The sequence below is a fragment of the Oreochromis niloticus genome, linkage group LG5 (assembly GCF_001858045.2).
Source record: "Oreochromis niloticus isolate F11D_XX linkage group LG5, O_niloticus_UMD_NMBU, whole genome shotgun sequence".
NCBI classification, from domain to species: Eukaryota; Metazoa; Chordata; class Actinopteri; order Cichliformes; family Cichlidae; genus Oreochromis; species Oreochromis niloticus.
Genome location: NC_031970.2, coordinates 9,934,690 through 9,959,891, shown reverse-complemented (window position 1 = coordinate 9,959,891; position 25,202 = coordinate 9,934,690). Strand labels below are relative to the sequence as shown.

The following is a 25,202-nucleotide window of genomic DNA, read 5'->3' as shown; positions in this document are numbered from 1 at the left end:
GATTCACAACAAGAAAAATTACATTTTCAACACAATCTGTTATAAATTAGAAAACACGGAAACATTATCACCACATTAAAAACTGACAGACAGATGTTGATTCCATATACATTAGTGATCCAGTCACACCCTCTCTCAGAGTAAGAAATATTGATCGCATTATTGCAGTGAACAGAGGAAATGCACATTACTGTTGATTGACTGACAACCATTTGGTCAAATGAGATGGTTGCAATCAGACAGCTGCACAACATTCACTCCTCATACAAAAATATGGTATTGGTATATAGATGGAATTTATGTACTGCTTTATATAACGCACATTCCTGTCTCATCACATTCTGTCCGACGAACCTGCTTATATTGACTCTCACAATTCTTATGTCTCTGCTGCTCCAATGTCAGCAATATAACGCTATGACATGTTTACATTACATGCTATTTTCACATATGAAGTTTGGACAGTTTGGGGAAAATCGAGTTGGGATATTTTCCAGTTGTCATTTCTCAGATGCAGCACACATAAGGTAACAGCCCACTTCAGACATGTTCTAGTTTGGACATTTCTTATATATCCACTAATATATAGGCAAGAAATCACCACTCACTCATGGTAAATTACCTTTTTATGAGTTTCTTGCTCTGAGCAAGATGATATCATAACACTGAATTTACACAAGCTTCTCCTTCTTATAAAGTGCAAAAAGGAGATAATGCTGCAGACATTGCACAGCTTTCATATTAAAGCAGTTGATCAACAATAAACTTCCACTTTGCAAGATCTCTAACATCAGTTACAAAAAGTGAAATTTGTACAATGTGAATAAACCAGGTATCAAGTAGCAAATGGAAAAACATCAAAAGGACGCCTATAAAGTTGTTGCAACTCAATACTGCTTAAGCACTTTGATTTGTGACTCCAGCAGACAAAGCAATGGCAATTTGCAAATCATCATCACAGGCAGATTATTCCATTTGGATAATTTACATGTAGCCAATATTATCAATATTTCATAATAAATTATTTTTAAAAAAAGAGAGCCGTCTTGAAAAATCTCTAACTATGGATCATGTGTTTTTCTACTTCCATATTCTAGTAATTATGTTTCAAACCTGTCAGGAAAACACTGTTCTCCATGTACACACAATCTTCACACATGTTGCACCCATGTTTCTAGGCAAAATTAATAAGACCGCCTCTCTAATCACTAATTATCATAAAATGTCACACTATTTCCATACGGATAAAACCAAATTACATTTCTCCATGTCAACAGTCACAACTTTGCCTCTTAATTTACACACATCTGTTAATTATCCACTAATTACTGTGTGGTGATTTTGTCTCTGCTATAGTTTTATGCAAATGCTTCCATCACGAAGCATTTCTGATATTTCAGCTCAGCATTTTAAAGTGCTGCTTAACTTCACTGGGAGCCACATATTAAGATGGCCTTGTTACTAAGGCTGTGAGAACTGGCCCACAGCATCACAGATTCAAAAGCTGACGACTTCATCCATCCACAGAGTTAATCGGTGCTGGACTGTAAACCCCAAAAAGACCCCAAAAAGTTCATAGAGCTTAAATAAAAGCAACTAATCATCAACTAAGGCAAACTTAAATCAAATGTTTACTGAATTATTTTCTGAGCACATGCTATATATCTGTACTTTAATTTTAATAACTGTAAATTACTGTTTTAGTAACTATTGTATGATGTAAATATGTAAAAATTTTGTGTGTTTCTGATGTTTCTGATGTCCTGTGTCCTGTTCTGTTTGTATATGTGTTGTTTTTTTTTGCTGCTGTTACAACCAAATTTCCCCTTGTGGCACAATTAAAGGATTATTCTATTCTATTCTATATCCATTTTTGTATGTCACATTTAAATACAATCAATATTCATGACTCTTGTCTTGTATGAAAAGTATGGTGAGTGATTATGTGATTATTTATTATTAAAAAATGTCTCAATTTATTTTAGTTTTTATTCATTTAGTCTTAGTTATGACTTGCAGTTATAATTTGAGAATATGATTGCAATATAATATATTATCATATAAACTTACCTTTTTCAGTTTCTTTAGACTGCTCTCTCTAATTGCTCATGTACCATATGTCTCATTTCTTGCATGTACAATGATACAGCAACACAACAATCCAGAAACACTCACACAGACCTCTCAGTCTCAAAAAAAAACTTCATGCCAGAATGACAAGAAATAAAAACAAACTACATTTCTTCTACCTTTTTGAAATTAGTTTTGTAGCTATACAATACAGTTTCTGTGTGTCCCTTTTGTTTAGAGTGCATGTTTTCCTGGTGCAGAGTGTTTTTTCTTGCATCTGTGGTTTTACCTGACATTAGAGAACATGCTAGGTTAATGCTGCTTATGTCAGCCCATGACACTCTTATGAAAGATATTCATTATCTGAAGAATTTACTTTATGGTTAAAGAAAAGCTTTATATAAAACAATAACCTTTATGATTGCATGCTCTTGATGAAAATCAGCAAGACAGCTTAAAAATATTAACTTTAAAGATTTTCTTCCTTTACAATGAGCATGCTCACTCCTTGCGGTGCCACAGTGTTAGTCACTAGCTCACCTACCCACCTCAGCCATGACAGCTTTGTTATTCAAACATGAAGGTAAATAAAACACGACCCAAGCAACTGAACTGTAAACATAATGGTACAAATATAGAAGTACTAAGTAGAGTAGAGCATTCAATATTAATGGGTGAGCACTGACTATTGTAGACACAGTTAAATACTTAATATTACTTAATTATATTTTTAGGTAGCATTTATTTTATCAGAAAAAAACGTTTTTGGACTCAGAAAGGGAAAAACCCATAAAACATTGCAAAATGTCATGAAACTCAAAATATTTTAGTAGAAAGAAAGAAAGAAAAATAATTTTTTTGCTACCTAATGCATTTAATTACTCGTAGTGCATGCATTTATAATCTGAATAATCAGCGGCCTCTTACATTGATGATCTCCAGTTCCCACAGGTTCTTAACACACTCCAGTGTGCGGTAGCCGCTGGCAAGAAAGTTGGGCAGATATTCATGCAGGCCAAGGCCATCCAACCAAGTGGCAAGAGATGTGCTGCCATCACACCCCAGTGCTTTTACCTGTGGAGACAGATGCATCTAAGTAAGCAAGAACTGTGACTTTATGGAAGAACAATTTGGGTTTTCTACCCAACTAAAGCTGATTGCTGCAGCGGCCATGCTAGGCAAATAGCTTAAGAAACAGCAATGTCAGTTCAGCTCTTGGACGACTGCCGGATGGCGTGCTGTGAAATCATATAGAAACATTTATAGTCCCCAGGGAAGGTTACTCCTGACTTTGCTGATCCCTTCATATTCCATCTAAACTTTTCTCTTCTCTGGAACGAAAATGTCATTTGTACAACACTGCAAAGCTCATGATCTTAAGTGACAGTATATCAGCTGCTTCCACTTCTTTAGGTACACTTGTTCAAGTGGTGGTCTAAAGGAACTAGTACATGCCCATGCTATAGCACTGTTTGACCTGTTCATGCTGGTGGCCATGAAATGAAAATGATACGATGCTTTGCTGTAGGCACGTAAATAGGTAATTTTAGCCAATTGCTAGGTGGTTGCTAGGCAACATACAATAGATCATGTGTAATTCAGTTTTTGTGGATATAAATGAGATGCTACTGTGATGACATAAAAAAGATACAATACTTTTAGATGGTGTTATAATCGTTAAACACTAAAAACAAGTCATTTTAGCCTGTTGCTAAGTAATATCTAGGGAATCTGATGACATCAGAAACCTGATATACAAAACCTTCAGGAGCCTATGATGTACCTGCGTGCCAAGTTTGGTTGCTCAACTCCTGACTGTGTAGGAGGAGTTAGCAGCCAAAAAAACAAACACACAGACAGAGATTTGTACAGTAAATCAGTGGCACGTAGACATAGTCAAGACGATCTGCTCAAACCAAGTTCAAACCAAGAACATGGAAAAGAGTTGCCTTTTAATGAAGCTTAATTGAAAGCCAACAGTGTTCTTTGCACTGAACAGTTTGGATAATATTGTTCCATTCTTAAAATAACTTCATCAGCAATAACTTGCAAGTAAATATGCAAGAAATGGACATTGGAGAAATGGAGGTGTAGCAGTATGCAGACTGTAGAAGGCAAGATCAGAATGATTCACTATCGCACTCACGACGGTAAGAACAAAATTGGCCAGTGCAACTGTTACATGAGTTTAACAGTAATTTTGCATGCACAGTTGGTTTTTGTTCAGTTTAACAACATTTCTACAAACATCTTAGTGAAAGAGGCCAAATGAGTTCATTAAACTGTAATGACTTCCATATTAACCAGAGTTCAATATCACAGAAAACATCTGTGAACTAAAACGGGACTCACATCAGTGCTGGACCAACTGCATAATGCTATCATTTCAATGTTTTTTTTACAGAGTCACCGGTTCATTTGTGGATTAATGTTAAAATGATACTAGCGTAGTATAAAACATAATTCACTCAAGCATACCTTAGGTTTAATTTTTTTTTATTGTAAATGAGGAGAAAAATTGTCTTTTAAAAATGGACAGTTGTCTAAATAAATGTAATAACTAGTGTTTTATGACTCGTTTTTTCATTTGCAGTGATATCAAACAGATATAAGAGTATAACAAACACAAATAAAGCCACTCATCCATCCATCCATTCATTCAACTATCCTCTTAATCAGTTGTCCAGTTGAGGGTCACTGAATAGGAGCCTATCCCAGCTATCATAGAGTGAAAAGTGTGTATTCCTGAATGAAAGATAATAGGTTTTAAATGAACCCACTCTGTCATTTTGTTTGCTTAGACAGCTTTGTTGCTTCAGGCTTAACCCACTCTGTGGACAGCATGAATACTCCTTCAACACTATAACACATATCAGGGTGCCATTTATTTATTTTTTAGCTTATTTGCTGTTGTTATTAAAGTACTTGTCCTTATTGTTTTTTTGTTATTTGAGATCCTGTCAGTTGCTGGTCTCCTTAGTGCTGAAGATAACCTAAGATATTAAGTACCTTGGGCAAGCTGCGTGCCGCGTGGAGGATTTTCTTTCGATGTCCTGGATCAGTGATCCCGATGTCTCTGAGATCCTGGTCCTCCATCACGTTACTTCCCTGGATGTGCACAAACACAGGAGAGACACACAAATAAACACATTCACACACAGGCACACACAAAGGCGTAGTCATCAGACATACGTGCATGCAAACAATCACATACACACAAGCACATAGACAGTACGCAGAATGGAAATGGATATACAGAACAATAGTATGCAAGAAAAATCATTTAAAATACCGTATACATATTTGCACAGAAATAACCAATCCACTCAATAAAAGTATCATGACTTGCTCCACAGCCTTACTGCAAGGGTAAAACTGTGACTGAACAAATACACACTTGCCCTTAACACACACCGCATGCGCAAACACGCAGAATATGCACATCTCTGACACAAACAGTAACAGCAGAGTGGGAGGACAATGAAGTCAAATAAATTGTGCATGCCAAGAGTAATCAATCTGATCTGGTGCGACTCAGCAGGAACAAAGCCTTCAGAATTGCTGCTGCATCTCCAGGATCCCTGTGCTGCTGTGCTTCATCCAGGGACACCAAACAGTCCAAGAGGAAGTATTCCACAACAATTTCAGACTATTTGTTAATTTAGGGTGTGGAAACAATGAACAATAGATTTTTTTTCTCACATCCTGAAAGCTTCAAAAAGAAAATTCTTCCCTTATTCAAATCAAATCCCCACTGCCTTCATTGTCTTATACTGGTTTATAGGTAGGAATGTAAATACAAGGAGAACCATGAAAATGAAGAGCTAAGCGTTTTTCCCTGACTGCTGCAGATTGATTCTCTCTGGCCAAGAATGTTAAAATGTTCTGTAGTCTTTACTCAATCTGCTCTCACTGGATTGGTTTCAGAGCACAATGCAGCAGTATTCACAGGCCTCTATCAGGGTGCAGTTGGGAGATTACTCACTGATCGCAAGAATAAAAGGTCAAAATGAAGCGGGCCTGATGTAAGGGAGGTCCAAAAATAGATCCTCCACTTTTATTAACACGGTTGGAAGTTTGATGATGCCTCGGGAGACTCTGCAAACTTGTTATTTCATGCTGCATTTGAAACATGTGACAGGAATGTATGGTTCAGTTCTTACATAGCTTATAAGCTATGGTAGTGTGATTTGATCTGATACGACTTGCAGATGTAGCCATGGTAGAAGTCCTTCATCTCACTAAATGCACTCAGTTAAGGCAACAGTGAATTAGAACTGCTCTATTCCCCTTCTCCACAGAGGAATAGTTTAGAAGCATAAAGATTTTCCATTTTTAAAGCGGCCGTAACAGGGAAATGATAAAGAATAAAGAGTTTACGGATCAGAATGTTTATGTTCAGCTCCATATTATGATATTTGAAAATGGGGGGGATGTAGGGTCTGATGCAATATTAATGCAGAAGAGATGCAGTATAAATGGATGATGATGGACGAACTTCTACGATGTTCTCCTCCACTAGATTGTTTATCTCAAAAAAATGAAATGTGTATTTTTTCACGCAAATGAAATGTGTGGCCATGAAGGCCAAGAGAATGAAAGCGACGGGTGCCCCACTTTTGGTAGCGCAAAAATGATTATCATCGTGTAAAAATTATGAGAATGGGCACACAGCTGTTCATAATTTATGATCCCTCAAAAGCTGCATCTCAGAGCAATCATCACATGCAGAGAGCCTTGCCGACTCATGTGAGCGGCTGCTCTCGTGCGCTGACGGGCGGGCACGAGGAAACTTTCCAAGCAGGACTATACAGTGTATCTTAAGCTGTGACAGCAGTGGGTTGTGGGCACAGTAAGGCTTGCGTGCTGAGACTCCTGTCACTGCAGAATTAAACTGGGAAGAGCTTTCAATCCCCTCTGGGCTCACAAACGATATAGTGTTTAAAGTAAAATCTGCTCTGGGTTTACCCTGATCTTATTTTTATGTGAAGTGATTTCTAGAAATGGTTAAATATTACTACACGTTCCTCTGGGCTCTATTGCATTGTTCCAAAATAGAGTGTTAATACATAAATGAAATCAAACATGACGGGAAACTGAAAAGGAGCCACAGTACTGCCCTCTACTGATCAGTTTACTCAAATTTGCAATGAATCCCACAAATGAGTTCTGATATTTAAGTTCAGTTAGATTGATGACATCTGAAGCAAGCCTAGCACAATCTAAAAGGTCAATATTAAACATTCACAGTGCCTGCCTGCCTACTCTGACCTTTCTTCTTGTTTGCAACCTCCACATCCTTGTAAATATCCACGGCTAATTTGCCTTGTGAAGCTAATGATTTATTTCCTTGATGCATCAAGTCCAGCAGACACATTAGCTGTGGCATGAACATCAGAAAGGCTAATGAACCAAGTCCACATCACATTGTACCCTGGAAATCTTGATCAACATGGATTCATTCAATCCCAATCAGACGGTAAAGCTCGCTTTTTGTTCTCTAAGTCTACTATGATAAATGTTACATTTTGGGCAAAATAACAAAATACAGGCAGAGATACTGCTTAGTCAATTGAGGATGACAGTTATTCTACCTGGTTGTTGCATCTGGCTTTTGTTGGCTTATGTTGCCTATGTAAAAAATCAATAAGAAACAGATTTCTTCATCAACTAAATGAAGTACCTGCTCCCTCATTTACAAGAGGACTAAAAACATATAATGATTAGATTTAATCAGTCAAGGTTAGAAATCATCCTTTTTTAGTGCCAAAGGACTCATCCCCTCAAATCTTATGCATTGAAGTCTGAATTTAATACAGATGACCTGAGTTTTGTACAGTACAGTACAACTGGCTGAATCCATAATGTGTTTTTGCTGGACATTTTCTGACTGAAAAAGTCAACTTGCCCTTTTATTCCTAGTGTACTAATTACGTAACAGCATTTCCAAATCTCTCAGTGTCTAAATTACTTCCAACTTAATTAACTCCAGAGTATTACTCTGGAGATAACTGATTTATTAGTGTAGCTGTAATCACCTTCTACCAAATACTGTATTCCTTTATTTTTACAACCATGCTCTTGTGTTATCGCCTCATAAACAAATATAAATCTGAGTCTGTCTGAATGGTCACACTCTTATGGATTTCCACTATACTGCAATCTCATTTCTACCCAGAATGGGAAAAGAAATCCAGAAAAGACAGTAGCACTTATAAACTATACAGATTTGTCAATACAACCACTCTTTTTTTCTGACCTCACTGGTCTCACTTGACTGAGCTCCACTGTGACATCGGACGCACTGTATCATATAACCCATGGTGCTAATGCAGCTCTGTGGCCTGAGAAATGTTACCCCCAGGCCTACTTATTTACAGCATATAGCCATGTTTTCAGAGAAACATGACTATCAGATGGAAAGTGGTGTTTTTGGCTATCCCTGTCAAATGCAATATCAGGTTTCCTCACAATGTTCTTTACGGGAAACATGATAAAGCTTTCAGCCAGATTGTGGACATCGTTTGAGCTTTAGTATGAATATATTAATATTAGATTCTTACTGGAACATAAAAAAATGCTAAATTGTATAAAATTCTTCAATAACTTTTTATGTTTTAGGAAAACTTATCTATTTTTTAAACCACTACAGTGGTTGATTTTGATCATTTTTTACCGTTTAAATAATAAATTAGAAAATAGAAAAATAGATGCATGCAAACATGTGTAATGCAATTGTAGCATATCTTTGTAAGAAAAAAATAGAGCACAACAGCATGCTGCTGCAGTGTAATCATCTCTTGTAAGGTAAATGCAAGACTGGCCCACCATATGGATAGTATAGAGAATAATCCGTGGAAGATTTAATAAGATTTAGCAATCAACCATGCAAAGCGTATCTAGGATAAAACATGCTGTGGTTATATTAAGAATTGTTTGTCCTGGTTAGGTGACTATATCTAAACAGAGGTCAAGTACAGTGGCTGTAAATCAAGGGAATCAATGTGGAGACGGACATCTGAATTTTACAGTAAATGAGATGACTGGGAATGCTGGGAAAAAAAGTTAATGAATGTTGGCTGTCTCTGTGTTCCCACTGGTGACAGCTCATACTCTTTATAGGGATTCAGGAAGAGGCCATAAATTTTAGCTGGGTCATGCATTGTATGGAGGTGAGGAGGAGTTATGGAGGGGAGATGGGAAAGTGTTATAAAGGAAGAGAGAGAGTGGAAGGGTGAGTGAGAGATAGAAATAAGGGGGCGTGGAGTTACCAAGAGACAAGCAGAGTGGTGACATAAAAAGACTAATGCAGCTTGTTTGACAGCGGAGAGACAGGGTGATGTAAAGTGGAACCGACCCTTGAGATGACATGCTGCAGGTGACTCACCATGAATCGTAGGTCATCAAAGCCATTGAGCAGGAGCTTGCTCTCGTACTGCGGCAGCCCCACGTGCTCCAGCCACTCTCCCACCGGCTGGTCCAGGGCTTTACCACAGGCCCCATCTGCCGAGAGAGGGAAGCGCTTCAGCAGGGAGAAGCCGTTCAGCCGGTAGCAGCGGCACTCAGAGGACGACACATGGCATTGCCACATCATCCTCGGCCAGCAGAAGCAGAGCCGAGTGCAGCAGCACCAGGCAGGGTAGGGGGGAGACAGGGTCCAGGCCGGGGGTGAGGGGCTCCCACAGTACAGGCGGGGGCCCGGCTAAACTCAAACACAGGAGGAGGAAAGGAAGTGCTGCAGGCACCGCTCAAGCCCTGCAGGGGACTGACTAGGCTAATATACACCCACTGGTGTTAGTGTGACTGACTAGATATGTCAGGCAAGGGTGGAGGTAGTGCGGGGAAGGGAGCCCATCTGAAGCTCTGTATTGTTAAGTTATGTTGGACTGAGCCACTACAGCATCTTCCAACAAACCGAGCTCACTAAGCATTCCTTTAGTGAGCAGATGAGCAAGTGTAAAAACAAGTGCCTAGTTCGTCCAAAATCATTACAACACACCACTACAAGTCAAGAGACTAGATCATTTTCAGACTGAGTGGAAATGGAAATTATGTTTCACTAAACAAGACATTTTCATATACCTGACATTATTTACTCTGTTAAAAATATCCCCGTCACTTATTCTAAAATCAGAAACTACTCCATCAGGATGTAACACAGAAATACTCAGCTCCCCCAAAATGAATCTGTCAGGGTTTTCACCACATACTTGTAAAGCTCTGGCTGAGTCCCATGGCTTCATTGGTCAACCTCTTTGAGAGCTAGGACAAGGCTCATACAATGAAGGTAGCAGCATTCTAAAGTACTGTTGAGGTACGCGTGTTATTTTTGATCAAGGAATAGACATTTGCTTAAATCATATTTCGTCCTTACTCCACAGCCACACGGAGTACGGTCAGGTAGACATATTGTAAATCCTACATCAAAGAAACGTTGGCTTAGGCTTTCCACAGTGTGCTGATTCCAAACTCCTCAATTCATAATAAAATCCAAGTTTAGATTCCTTGATAAAGCTCCACGTAAGCTGTCTGCCAGAGGAAAAAGGCTCAGTGTCCTTGGTGGTACCAGTGCTCCCTGTGCTGCCCACATTCACACTTTTCAGCAAGCTGCTGGATGTGCGGCTAAGCCAAAGAACGTGCTTCTCATCTCTGAAAGCAGTAAATCCAGGTTCAGATCCAACAGATGGCAGGTGAGCCTCTTGACTCTGAAGCGAGGATCACTGCAGGACCACAGTGCCGGTTAAGGTAGCTCCTTCCTGAGGCAGGCGCCCCCCACTCCCTCCCCAGCCCACCTGGTTCTTCCCCTCGCTGGGTGCAGCTAGCAGCCTCTGTGCTCAGGGCAGAGGTTTGCTGCATCCCCTGCCTGTCGGAGACACGCAGGCAGCGCAGATGCAGTCACAGCAGCTGCTCCTGGCTCACACACGCTACCCCTCACTGCTCACAGGGCATAGCGTCCTCACGCTGGCTACTTCTACACAGGAGACCACCGATCTGCCTCAAGCTCAGCCACTGCCGCCACGTCCTTCTCACATCCACGACAGCCAACAGACTCACTGTTCATCCCCCCCTTCTCATCCGAGCAAATCCCTCAAGCTCTTCTTTGTAACTCCCCCCCCCCTCTTGTCTCTCTCGCTTCTCTCTGCTTTCTTTCTCTCAATCTCATAGCCCCATACCCATACTGTGTGATCGCACTGCAGGGCTGCCGTATGCTGCCTGATGAAGTGGGGTGCTGCTCCACGTAACCACCTCTCTCTCCCACTATATCACTTCCCCTCCCTCTGCCTCTCTCTCCCTCTCTGGCTTGCACTCTCCCTCACTCTGTCTCGCTCCTTGCCTCTCGTTCTCAAACACATAGACAGATGCAAACGCACACACACTTTCTCTCTCGACTCATCGTCTGTCTGTCTACCCCTTCCCATTATATCTTGCTCCTCTTTCTCTCTCAATCAAATGCACACATACTCACTCTTTTCTGGCAGTGTCTCTCTAACCTTAACGTACCTCTCCCCCTCTCTCCCCCTCCACTGCACTGATTAGAATTGCACAGAAGCACTCTGATCTTGCCAGTGCAGAAAGGACACCACCATCAGAGGCGAGGAACAAGCTCCGAAAGCCCCAAATCACAGTCTTTTCCAGCTAAGAATGACTAGAATTTAAAGGGATGATGGAACCTCGATCCAGTTCTGCAGGAGCCACGCCAGTTTTTTTGGCTAACATGGGATATTGAAACAAAGACTCTGCTCAAATCCCTGCTTATTACCAGAAGGCTTTAATTCATTTACATCTTACTTTGATGATAGGACAAGGGGGGGCAGCATTGATTCAAGTCAGCAGAGTTTTTAATGCACTTGGAGAAGAGAAGAGAAGAGAAGAGAAGAGAAGAGAAGAGAAGAGAAGAGAAGAGAAGAGAAGAGAACATGTCGAGACCTGCCTCTTCTCCATCTCATCCAGCATGACAGAAAAGAGGCAAATTCCATTATGTACTTCCAGATGCTGATGTCATGTCAACCATTTTTAGAGCACAACAGAGGCTTCTTACAGGAAAAAGCCTGCATAAGAAAGTATGATGACATAAAAGTTTTAGAATTGGGGTTAAAAATAAATAAATCAGATCATGTGTGACATTAACATGTCTTTAGTAATCTGATCACAACTGGACAACTGCAGAAGTTCACACTTGGCATTTGAATGCCAAGTTATCGCTTTTAATCATAACTACAATTTGCAACATCTCAAGACACTTGAATTGGAGGTAAAGACAATACAATGATTGAGCCCCCTGTGAGCTAACGCTTCATGATGGTGGGAAGTAAGGAACCTCTTTTAAGTGGAAAAGACATCCTGTAGAACCAGTATCGGGAAGGGGCAGGCATGTGCCTTGGGGGTTGAGGGAAAGAGAATAACGGGGAAAAAAAGAGACAATGACAAAAATGTGAAAGGGAAAAGTCAAAAACTAATGATAAGACCAAATGCCACCCATATGAAAAAGAAATAGGAAAAACTTCTAAAAGACTTGCATCAGCTTTAGCTTGCTTCATATAGTGAATCATATAAGGCTTATATGATTTACTCATGAAAGTGGCCACTTTCTCATTACTTTCATATATTGTTTTAGGAAGTATCCAAAACTTACAAGTTTCATTTATATAATTTTTGAAGGGATCTTATATCTGTTTTCACTCTTGTATGCTGTCACCAAAGCACTTTCTCAGAGGGGTTGGGGCCTTTTCTTTCTTTGTATTATTGTAGGCTTTACAATATAAAGTGCCTTGAGGCAACTACTGTTGTGATTTGGTGCTATGTAAATAAAATTGAACTGAACTGAATTGAATTGAATTAAAGTGCCTTTCACAGATTATAAAATCATCCAATAGTCTTTTGCAGAAGTAATAATAAATAATAGCCACAGGTGTTCAAACTGCTAAAGCCAATGGCAGATGCACAGCTGTATTTTAGTGACTACCAAAGCTTCAGTTGACTAGTGCTACTCTGCAGTCAAGTGGCAACTTCCTAGGCTGAAAAATGAAGCCAATGCTAAAGTACCTGAAGTAGACAGCTTATAGCTATTGAACTGTAACTTTCTTTGTGGTGTTGGTGACGTTTTGACATTTAAACAGTTCAAGAGTCTCTGCCTCAGTTTTATTGCATGAAATTCTATTATTTTATGTTTTATTAGAACTAATTTATGAATATGTGTGGTATGTGCTTTGCACCTCCACAGTTTATGGAAGCATTTGCTAACCAAGTTTAGCACTTCATTTTTTCGTCTAAATATGTCCATCTTTCATTACTCTGTCTTTTTCCCACAACATGTCAGGACCCACTAACCTAACACCCGAGCTTTAAAATGCAGTCTACACAAACCAATCCCTGATGTCCCAAATGCTACGTTCGTCTTTTATAGACAAAGAAGGTGGATCAAACCACCTCCAATGGGGTTTGAGCTATGTGATCTCGGTACATCTTGAGTATATTCACACCTGTAATTAGAACTGTCCACCTGTGATCTTGACCAAAAATGCATGTTAATGACAGGTGAACAAGGCCTGAAAGACTCTCTCACTCACCTATGCAAGGTGTCCAGTGGTGTTATCCCAGTACAGCATTATTATGCAGGCTTTCAAGCAGCCTGCAATCACCTCACGCATTCCCCAACGGGTAGCCAGCCAGTCAGTAAGGTAGAGAGGGCGAGGAGAAGCAATGACAACACAGGGAGGCAAAGTGAAGGGCTATTGATTGAACCTTCTCTTTAATTGGCCACGTATACCTTTGTTTCTTCGCCCTTAACAATTAGGTGAAAGACCAAGTCAGGTCTCAATGACCTGTCAGTCATCCACAAGGACCGATGCTCATCATTCGTTATCAGGAAAAGAGGCTGCTATTAAATTTTCTGTGACTGAGGACAAGAATGATGGATAGGGGGAAGGAGAAAGGAAGGGAGAAGGAGAGAATGTGCAAGAGAGATAAGACTGAAAAAGACTAATAGAGGAGGAGGCGATGAAACATATGGGTGAGATAAGATGGTAATAGGAAGTAAGAAGGATTGAAGTGGACTAATTATGATTCACTACAAGATCCCACAACTCCTCCTTCTCATACTTTACACTTTTCTTCTAAGCCTCATACCAAACTCAGCTTTTACGATACAACAAAACTGCTCAAAATACCATCCACCCCACTCAATTTCTTCCATTCTTTTGGGACAGGAACACCTCCCACGATAGTAAAACCTAATTACTGACTGACAGAGGATCCAATTCTCCTTTGGGGGGTGGGGGGAAATGGGTCACTGTCTTATCCCCTGTTAAACAGCCCAAGCTGTCAAATCTGTCCAAGTGGGTTTCTGTGCTGTGTGAGCACTACAAGGTCTAGACTTGGCGCCATGGAACACCCCGAATGGCCTATTTACCGAAGAAGAGGTAGAGGTTGTGTGCAGATAAAGCCATGCCTCTTTATCAGAGCAGGAGAAAAGCAGTAGCGCCTTGTCAACACACCCAAGCACTGGAGAAAATGAGCCGCAAAGCTGAATTAATTCAGAGAAACTGAAGGCGGACTCTTTTCCTTTGAACGTCAGAGTGTGCCTGTACACAAACCGAGCCGATGCCTCCTGTGTGCTGTTAGCTGTGCGGTCTCTTTCTCCAGTCCCTCTCTTTTTCTAAGCACATTTACTCAGTGAACTCTTAGCATACAATCAAGGCACTTGTGATGGGCACACAACACAAACATCATTATCTTTGAGGATTTATATGGTACAAAACTGCATTAAAATTCTGCTAGCCAAGAAAATCTGATTCTTTTCAGAAATTGCTTTGAGAAGATGAATGACCATCCTTGACTTGTGTTATAATGTGGATAAGGTTTTCCTCATCCTGTCACAACAAAAGCTAAAAGTGGAATAAAGATTTACAATTTAGGTTTCCATCTTTGTGTAATCCCTCCTCTCCTACGTCTCTCCTCTCCTATCTATGTGTACCTCCTTCCCCATGTGATTACTCTGAAGGGTAGCCGATCGTTCCCTTACACAGTGAAAAAAGAAATATGACCTTTTTATTAAGAGACACACAAAAAAAAGCATCAAAAGCGTCCTGGCAACCATCAGAACTAGTTGTGCACAATCTCCGATTTAAATCGGAGCAGCAAGTGTATGACTCAGCTGAATCTGGGACACTTTCAGCATGTCATTCTTCAAACAAGGACTATTAATAGCACACACCTATAAGTGTAGAGAAAACAAACACCATATTTGCTCTTACGTAATGTGGAATAACTCCAGGTCTTAATTGCTTAGATAGCATTTAATCCAACACTGCTCACTGAGCTGGAATTTAAGTCAAAATTAAAATGATAAATTAACAAGATTTCCTTAAAAAAGATATATTTGATCTTAAAGATAATGAATGAACAGAAATTATCCTTAAAAGAACTGCATTGTGATGAAATAAGTACATTTAATGATTTCTAAGAACAGTTTCTTTTTATTGTTTTTGATATACTTTTGTCCTCTTCTTTTAAAAATGTACATTTTTAAATTGTGAGATTCTTAAAAGCACTTTGATCTGCATTTTGTTACTTTAGGGGAAATCATAAACATTGAGAATTTTCACCTCATTATTGCCACTCAAAAAGCTGTCTAATGTTTATTTACTTTTACAATATAGGTTTTACTTCTCAAGGCTAAAAGAAATCGATTGTCTTCCTGACATGACGACTGAAAATAAAATTTAACGCTAAATCCAAAACAGAAAATTTACAATCTTCACTATTTTATATTAAAAGTGGTCAAAACAATCACATAAATACACCAAATGAACATTTGTAAGCGGATTACAGGAAGATGTTATGGAAGAAATGACAGCATAGAATCAGAAAATGATGAAAGAAACTCTCTCGTTGCTTTGGTCAGCAGACACTGCAGCCCATAAGGCATACTGCACATTACTAATGAAAATGTTATCCCAATAAATCTGATGAGACACGTAAAACGCAGTCCTGTGCAGAAAAATGCCCTTACACAGTCCTGTACGACAAAGCCTCCTTTCCTACAGAGTATGCAATGGAGGTAGGTTTACACTGTATCAACTCAGTTGTGTTATCTAAACAAACTGAGATGATGCCAGCTGGCTTCTCCCTCTGTACTGCCTGAAGGACACTTGATGAAGCGTACTATCAAATCAAGCCCTATTGAGATCTACAGTAACACGAGAAAAAAAGTTACAACACCGAGGGGAATTTAGAATTTGATTTCCCATGAAGTGGAAACCTTGTGAGTAATAAATAACAACAATGATGTGCCAAACAAAAGTCAGCATGAATCACTGTAACTTGTGAGAACAATAAAAGTGCTCTCCGTCTTTTCTGAAGGCGTGTTTAAATGCCATGAAGGAGCTCTTGCTGGTGTAAAATGACTGGTTGCAGATAATATTATATATAATTCGTGCTCAATAAACTCATCAGAGTTAAATGAGTAACATTTCCTTAATACCCCAGACAGTGTTGTTGTTTTGCATTTACACCACAAAGTCAAATCTGTGGAGAAGAAAAGACTCCAAATTCAAGTTGGTTATTGATGGATTACCTGAACTTGGTATGGGCTGCTTGTTTTTAGATGTTTCAATTCCTGCTCCAATTAAGTTCATGATCTTCTCAATCTGTTGAAGAGAATAAACGTGAAACACTGGTGAAAAATTACCTTACCCGAGACTGACATATTAACTCATGACTTTAAAACAGAAGGCAAAACATCATAATGGATTGACTTTAATGCATTAATGTAAAACACACATCCAACCTTCCATTATCCTATCTGAGCCAAACCAATTATAAAACAGGAAGCAGTGAGACTGCCGGGAAAGTTAGGTCTGTGCACTGCTACTGCTGGGAGTGTTGGAGAGAAGGCAGGCTACTTTGCATTGATGGATTACAAGCAACAGTCCAACGTGGACAGCAATTCAATGACTAATGCTTCACTCAGCAAAAACACAGACGGTTGATTAAGGTGAAGCAAGAATATCTAGGAAGTTCTGTAACCAGGTCCAAAATGCATAAACTAAGCCCCAAGAGAATGAGAGCTGCTGTTGACTGTTTCAGGGAGTAACTGATTGCCCCCTCAGACCTGTGTTATTTAGGCTTCGGAGAATAAAGCAATAGCTTACTGCAAGATTAAGTGTGCACAATGCTGCATGCAGGAGATTACAGAACAACTCAAAGAAGAGTTGTTCTGGGGCTTAGAGCTGAGCGTGTTTATTTAAGAGGACTCTGATTTTCCAGAGCCAAAATATATTTTAAGGTTGTTTGTTTGTTTTTGTTTATTTTGCTGAGTAACAGAACATTTGTGCAGATTCTAGTGAAATGCTTTTGGGGACTGATAAAGGTATCACAGCTGATATTTGAAAGGCAAGGAAGACAAGCTATGAACATTATTTTTTTTTCATCCCAATAGGAATGAATATGCACAGATTATACACTGAATCTGTGGTATGTAGGAAGTACATTTCAGCAGTAGAAGAATACTCCAGTGGTTTATTATTGCACTTCATAGACTTGATTTAAAGTTTGTCAAAAATTGAAACACTGAAAAAGCCAAGATAGAATTACTTTCTACATTTTTCATTGCATAAAAATCATAATAAACAAACAAGCTTTAAACTCTACACTCCAAAGTTTGAAACACAGCATTTGCTATATACTCTACCGAGACAGAGAATCCCAGCTGTGCCCAAAAACAGTTAAGAAATTACGCAATCAAGAATAGCAGGACTTTCCAAGTGTTTTTTTAATCTTCACTGGCATAAAGGTAGTTTAGAGGTGCAACTGGCCTGCCAGCTATCAGAGGTGATAACCCTGTGTGGATTATCTGCGATTTCTTGTTGTTTTTATCAGTAGTTTAATTATCTGCAAGTGACTATTGCATTGTTACTAAACACAATAATTCAAAAATGGAACAGTTTGACATCTTCAAGTTGAAATTCATAGAAAATAAACTAATAAAATGAAATCTGTTTTTGCATGTTAATCTAGAAGTTTTGCAATTTTAGGAAATGTGAAAAAGAAAAAATATCTAAAGTTTGGACTTTAGCCCAGTGAAAAAAGGTGAAATGGCTCTGAAACATCCTCTTCATGACACTGACATTTAAATGAAGCTTATGCGTAAGTTCAGTAAGGAAGATCTGTAGTCACCCATCTGTCTGCTTCCCAGGTGTTGACGGATAATCTAAGCTTTACATCAATTCCACTTTCCCACGCTGTCAAGTTGATTATGACATCACAGGTCTAGTCCAATCAGTTTTCTGCCAGCCTCCTTCAGGCCGATCAGCCTTTACTCAGCTACTTTAAATCTCACTGCGCATCTGTCATTCTTCCTTGCAGTCGCCTTCGTGCAACCCACCTCCTCCCTATCACCGCCTCTCATCACTCAGGCTCCATTCAAGCCTCCATCTTCATCTCCACCACCAGCGTCTAGACTCTGGGGGGGTCCTGCCCTTCTCCCTATCACTGTACTGCTGTGCTAGGCCATCGAGGTCTGAACGCCAAATACCTCAAATTGAATTTTGTACATCAATAAATCACGTTCAATTCATTTTAATGATCACTTCTTATTGAACCGAAGCTTCCTGTTGTTCCAAATACACTTATGTTCACTATCAATTTTATTCAATCGGTCATGGTTTTGGTACAACCTAAACAACCCTAAACACCAAGTTAAGCTCCCAGTCGACAACACCTTGGCAACCTCTGGTGCTAGGGAAAAATGTGTAGGCGAGTTACAAAGTTACAAAGGAAGTGTTGCACCAAACGCCTCATTGTGATTGGTCACTAGCAGAATGTTGCCGTTGCCCATAGTTTGTATAGAAGACACCAACTTGCCGTCAGAAACTTGCATACTACTGGCTGAGTGGTAGCAAAACTTGAAAACGTTTGAACTGTTTGCTAACAGGTTGGTTCAATACAAACTATAGACAACCTTGCAAATCTGCTAGCAATCAAAGTAAAGCTGTGTGGCTAATTTTGCACAATCACTCACCAAATGGCCGGGGGAAAAACATTCACCTTCACCTGCTAAAAACATTTGGTTAAAGCTTAAAAAATAAAAATAGAAATCCAAAGATGAAATAGATGTGAATTTTATTTGTCTATTTATTCATTTTGTTAACTACTTCTCCAACCTAGGGCTGTAGGCGGGATGTGTTCTATCTTAGCTGTCACAGGGCAAAAGAAAAAGTACATCCTGGACAGACTGCCAGTAAATTACAGGGCCATCAAATGAACATCCTTATATTTTATTTATTACAACCCTATTCCCCATTCCTATGAATAATAATCACTATAATCACTGGCCAGGTGTATAGTCATGCATCAAGAACAACAAGGCAAATGATCTGTACCAGTCACTCTGTTGTAAAAGAATCTGCTACAAAAATAACATTCAATATTCTTCAGCTATTGCAGACAAGTGTAAATCCAACTACAAGTTCTGACAACTTCAAGCAAGCCAATTAACAGGCTGGGGTCACCTTAAAATGTATGAACACAGTATTGCGAATCAGGCTAGAGACTATATTTAGAAACACTGGAGTAGTCTATTCATAATCAGCATGAAGATTTTTGCAAGCCTGAAAAACTGATTCTGCTTCCACTAGTGACACCAGAGACACAGCCAGGCTTATTTGATGTAATATTTAGTGTTTGAAAAAGCCCTATGCACTTTGCTAGTGGCATCAACACTGTGGATTGCCTTGATTCATTTGGAAGTCAGGCACGTGGGACACACAGCATATGCCTCCAGCAATACAGACCTCACATTACTTTATGAATTAACCCAGTTACATTCTATATCACATAGACACACTCATAAGGAGTGCATTACATCTAAGCTTAAGTGCACCTTTATTAAGACCCGTCACCAAAAAATGCTGCTTCTGAGGAAATTAATTACGTAATAGCTAAAGTGCTGAAATGTCTTCATGTGCATATGGCCTCATCCAGTGCATACAATTCCCCAAACAATAGTTGCAAAAAACTTTTAGGATATTTTATGTGATTTAAAAAAGAGAAAGTTGCCATCATACATGTTAAAACACACAGCACTGTGCAAACATTGCACCCACCAGAAGTAAAGCAAGGTTGCTTTCAAAAACAATGTAATGAATAGTTTATCAATTAAGTTCATATAAAGTCCATCTGTTGCTTTTAAAACTGCATTAATTCCCCCAGGTACACTTTTACATAGTTTTATAGAGTGAGTAGGATGTCCACAATATCTTGGAGGGCTTGCCATAGTTCGTCCTCTCGCTTCTTCCCAGACTTGGGCGCCATAAAATCAGGGCTTTATTCTTTGGCTTTTACTCTGGCTCTGTGTTTGCTGTTTGTACCCTTACCTGATGCCCAACATTTTTTGCACTGTATTGTATATTAAAGGTATTTCTCATGAAACAGTTACCATGTGAACTGTGCCACATGTACTTATCCACTAACAAGCAAGTCCACTTTAGCCCTAAGCCAAAGTTAAAAATGGTGGTTACGCAAGAATGATGTTACAGAGGAATTTTTACACCACAAGAAAAATTAAAGCAATAGTTCTGGATTTGGGAAAATGTGCTTGTTGGCTTTCTTGAAGTGAGTTAAAAGAGAGGATCAATAAAATGCTCAGATCTGCACACAAAATATGAAGTTATAGCTAAAATTTGGTTACTTCAGGTTAGAGTAAAGGTGCGACACAATGAGTGAGCCTCGCTGTGTCTAAAGTCCACAAAATCTGCCCACCAGCACCTCAAAATCTCAGTATTTGTTATATCTCGACTCCATACACAAAATGAATGCCCCCAGGAACAGCTCCCAAGAAGTCAGCAAAGACATCAGGAAATCACCAGCCACAGCCAAAACACATAGTCTCTATTTCCAAACTTTGGTTTTTGCATGAATAAAATTACTGATTTTATTCTATAATATATTAATTGGTGATAAAATAGGCATAACAGTTGCTGGATGGAATATTTTGTTGGTTTTAGACAAAACTAATATAGCCATTTAAACCTGTTTCTAGGTTTAATGCCAAGATAACCAGCAGTAGGCTGTTCTATCACTCAGTGTAACACCAGTCTAACTCATATTAAGAAAATTAAGACATTTATTTCAGTGTCAGACATTTCCCATAATCACTACTGTTTACTACCGCCTGTATACCTCATGGAATTTCTGCATTAACACAAAGCAAAACCTACTTTAATTCAGTTTTATTTATACAGTTTCACATCACAAAAAAAATTAATTATTAAAAAAACTCATCTCAAGGTGCTTTATATAGTATAAGGTAAAGGCACTATAACATAAGACACAGAAACCCAACAATACCCTAGAAGTAAGCGCTTTGCATTACTGAAAAGAAAAAAAACCCAAAGCTCTATTTTAACAGGAAGAAACCTCCGGCAGAACCAGGCTAAGGGAGGGCAGCCATCTGCCACGACCGGCTGGGGTGAAGGAAGAAACACAACAAACAAATCACAGAACAAAGCGCAAACTACAAGAGAGAGAAGACACAAAGCTAATTACATGCAGTAACGGTGTACAAATACATGGGGAGTGAAAGAGAGGAGAGGTGCTCAGTGCATTATAGAAGATCTGCCTGCAGCTTAAGCCTACAGCAGCATAACTAAGGAATGGGTCAATTACTAGCTTTATCAAAAAGTTATATATTTGAAGCCTAATGTGTATAATAGACACAGTGTCTGACACCTCCCATATGGAAAAGATTTATATAAATCTTATAAAGTTTGTATCTGTCTTGTGTGAAACTTGTATGAAAAGCATACAAGAGTGAAAACAGATATAAGATCCCTTGAAAAATTATATAATGAAACTTGTATGTTTTGGATACTTACTAAAACAATATATGAAAGTAATGAGAAAGTGGCCACTTTCATGAGTAAATCATATAAGTTTTTACTATTTCTTTTCCATATGGGCTGAACCCAGCCTGATAAAGATAAAGGCTTTGACCCACAATGGAAACTCCAGGAACCTCAAGTAATGCGGTAGTTTGGAAGCAGTGCTCTGTTGGCCTAACACAGCAGTATAGCTAGCGTGCATCAACCTAACCAAATAGGTATGAAATAATAATTTATAAAGTCACAGTTTGTTCTCTGAATCTAGTTAAGCACTGCTTTTTCCTTAAGTATTATATCTGAAAGGTGAAGTTAACCCAGCCTTTTCTCAATGGTATTAAGTTTAACTCATAGCGTATTTTCTAGAAAATGTCTGGGAGTCAGAGGGGATATGATCAAGTAGATGTATTCACACTGAAATGCTACTGATAATGCTGTTATGAAGCACTTGGAGGTTTGAGTGGGCTGTATCATAAAAATCGGTGCTCAGCTGAATGATAGCACTAAATCCTGAAGTGATTTAGATGTTAATACAGTTTAAGCCGCTCCTCAGTTCATGCACATATTGCAAAAAATTATCCACTCTGTGCCACCTTTTCATGCTCGAGTGCTTCAGTGAAAAAGATCCGATGGTAAAGGTGAAATCATTTTTGCTTCTTTCCAATGCAATCAACCGCCCTACTGAATTCCTGTGATCACTCCTTCAGTCCTTGGCACTTACTCTGTAACACCTCCAGATATCATGACTTATTCCTCTCAATCTTGAAACAAGCTTTTTTCTGAAGAGGTTTTAAATCCTAATTAAATCCTAATTATTGACCAAAGGACAAGTTAAGATCAACATTCCTTGAATTACACTCTGCTTTGTCTCAGAGACCAAATTTTTGGAGGACTGGTCTTGATCTAATTTAGGAGATTAAGACTTGAACATAAATCCAAGGTGATTAAGTAATTTAACTCCTTAACTCACCCCCACTCTGTGTGGGTGATATAAAGGCAGGTTCTGTTGGTTTGGAGACGTTTGTTTGCCAATTCTCAACCAATGGTGGGTAAAAAAGTATATCAGGCAACTTGATTGCCCCATTTTTCTCCCCATTCAGGCCAATGACTGCTTTCTGCCAATAACAGTAAAATTGCAAAGAAATGCTTTGCAATTTTTATTTTCCTGTTGTCTGTAGCCTATTTTCATTTTAAAGGAAGCAGTTGAGGTTACTGAGATAAAGAGGCTGTTCTTAGCTGCATGGAAAACTAAGGAGGAAGGCACGACAGCATGAGGATTTTGCTTGCATGCGTCTAAAATTAGATGTGTGCATACTGCAAAATGTATTTAGAAGCATAGGTGTGAATAAAATGTAATATACTCCACTCAAGCTGGTTGGGTTTTCTCAACAAAAAGGTTTACAACACAGCAGCAGTGGGGACGATGTTGTAGTTTATGGTGGAGCTGGAGCCTTGCCCCTCAGACACAGCAAACAGCAAAGAGGCAGAATTGCAACCAAGACGGTGGACCCAGGATGACTGAGAGATGCTGTCGTTACAAGAACAAGGCCCCTTACTGTATTCAGAATCAAGACCTCTGCTGGTAAAAGGCCAAAAGTATCCTTTCAAAGAAAAGCAACTTTTTACCTGCTCCCATCTGCGAGTTTATTTAGGACACTAACAAAGCTGTTTAAACAGAAACCAGGTGATATGATGTATATTTATATGAGAGGACAATAAAACTGCTGTAAATATGGAAGGAGCAGCGCTTTAACCACAGAGGCGTGCAAGACGTTGCATTTCTGCTTAGCTATGTTTTGCTGGTTCAACAAGTGTTTGATGCTCAACTCAAGTGAGCTAATTAGGAAAACATAACATCAAGTCATTTTTGATCTCTTGGTGCTGCTTTACTCGTGAGTGAGACGTTTTGCACGCAGGAAAAGAAACACAAAAAGCACGTTAGAAATCAGGTTTGCCTACATTTTATCATCAGCAGAAAGTCAGTTATCAGAACTGTAGCAATAACTCAGTGTTGCTTAACAGCCTGGGATGTATTGTGTATCCTTTATATCACTGACAAATCAATACAAATAACACATTGCTGACTTAAATCAATGGCACTTTAACATGCTGGTGACTGAGCCTGTTATCTTTAAGACAGGCCTGTTATTTGCCAGGGTTTGGACAATTTTATCCTGGGGTAGTCAGCCTGAGTGAGTGTTACTCTACAGTCTTTAGATACTAACTCTCATCTTGGGTGTTTTAGTGCACACAAGATGAGAAATAAATACACGTGTGATGACATTCCAAGAGATTCTAGACCCTCAAGTACTGCTGGAAACCAGGAGATGGAATATTTTAATGTAATTACAATAAAAATTGAAAATTCCCCAACTTCAGCTAGAGGCAAAAATTACAGACAAATTGGTCGCACATCAGCAATGAACATTTTTTAAGTCCTATTAGGGTGTGACTTCTATAGGGTTTAGTTGCTGTTGGACCTACTTGTCTGGGGACACTGTGTCAAACATAAATAAAAACAGAATGCAATTAATTAATTTTAAAACATTTAAACTCTATATTTAATTGAAATTATTACAAACGCAACATGTCAAATGCACAAAGTGACAATTAATATTCTATTCAGTTGTCCTGTCCCTTCCACCAAAGAGCAAATCAACAGGCAAACTGGGAAGTACAAGTCAGCAAACAGCTGAGGCCACTCCAGTAGTGTGCTGGCAGACATACTGCATCTTTATCACAGTATAGATGTGTGTATTTACCATGTTTTATGTCCCATAAAACCCCATGGAAAGAGCTTAGATTTAAAAGAATGATTAAAAAAGCTGGTCTAGAGCAGGTTATATTTAAGAAAAGAGAACAAAAAGCTGCAAAATCATCACCTTCTGACCAATCAGTTATCTAGAAAATAGCATCAACAGTCCTGCGACATCCCTCTGACCTCATACATACTAAGAATGAGTCTCACATTTCTTTTGAACGTCTAAAATCTTAGTCTATCTTTGCTAAACATCAGTAATAAATAAAGATTCAACTTTAATCCTTAATTAATTCCTTAAAATCCCTTTTTCCTGTTCGTTCAATCAATCAATCAAATCAGTTTTATATTTCTATAAACCTCAATATATAACCCTAAAACAGGAACTCTATTTTTACTTGTTGACTTGTCAATTATACACACAAACATCACTAATTTGTCTGCAGAAGATGTAATACTTGCTGGCTCTACATATTTAACATATTCATATTTTTCTA

At 38.9% G+C, this 25,202-nt stretch overlaps 1 protein-coding gene across 5 annotated transcripts in view; it reads right to left on the bottom strand.

Annotated features, from left to right (window-relative positions):
* The window catches only part of anks1ab (ankyrin repeat and sterile alpha motif domain containing 1Ab), a 54,786-nt gene that overhangs the window by 16,303 nt on the left and 13,281 nt on the right, over positions 1–25,202 (bottom strand). For 2 of the 5 annotated variants that reach the window (XM_019359067.2, XM_019359066.2), the window contains exons 4-7: positions 16,646–16,718; positions 9,458–9,573; positions 5,080–5,178; positions 2,998–3,144 (exon numbers count right to left, since the gene is read on the bottom strand). In XM_019359067.2, coding sequence (XP_019214612.1) covers positions 2,998–3,144; positions 5,080–5,178; positions 9,458–9,573; positions 16,646–16,718 — 435 coding nt within the window. Of the gene's footprint in view, positions 1–2,997; positions 3,145–5,079; positions 5,179–9,457; positions 11,685–16,645; positions 16,719–25,202 lie in introns of those variants that run through there. The other 3 variants (XM_025907124.1, XM_025907125.1, XM_019359069.2) reach the window with 3 other exon arrangements.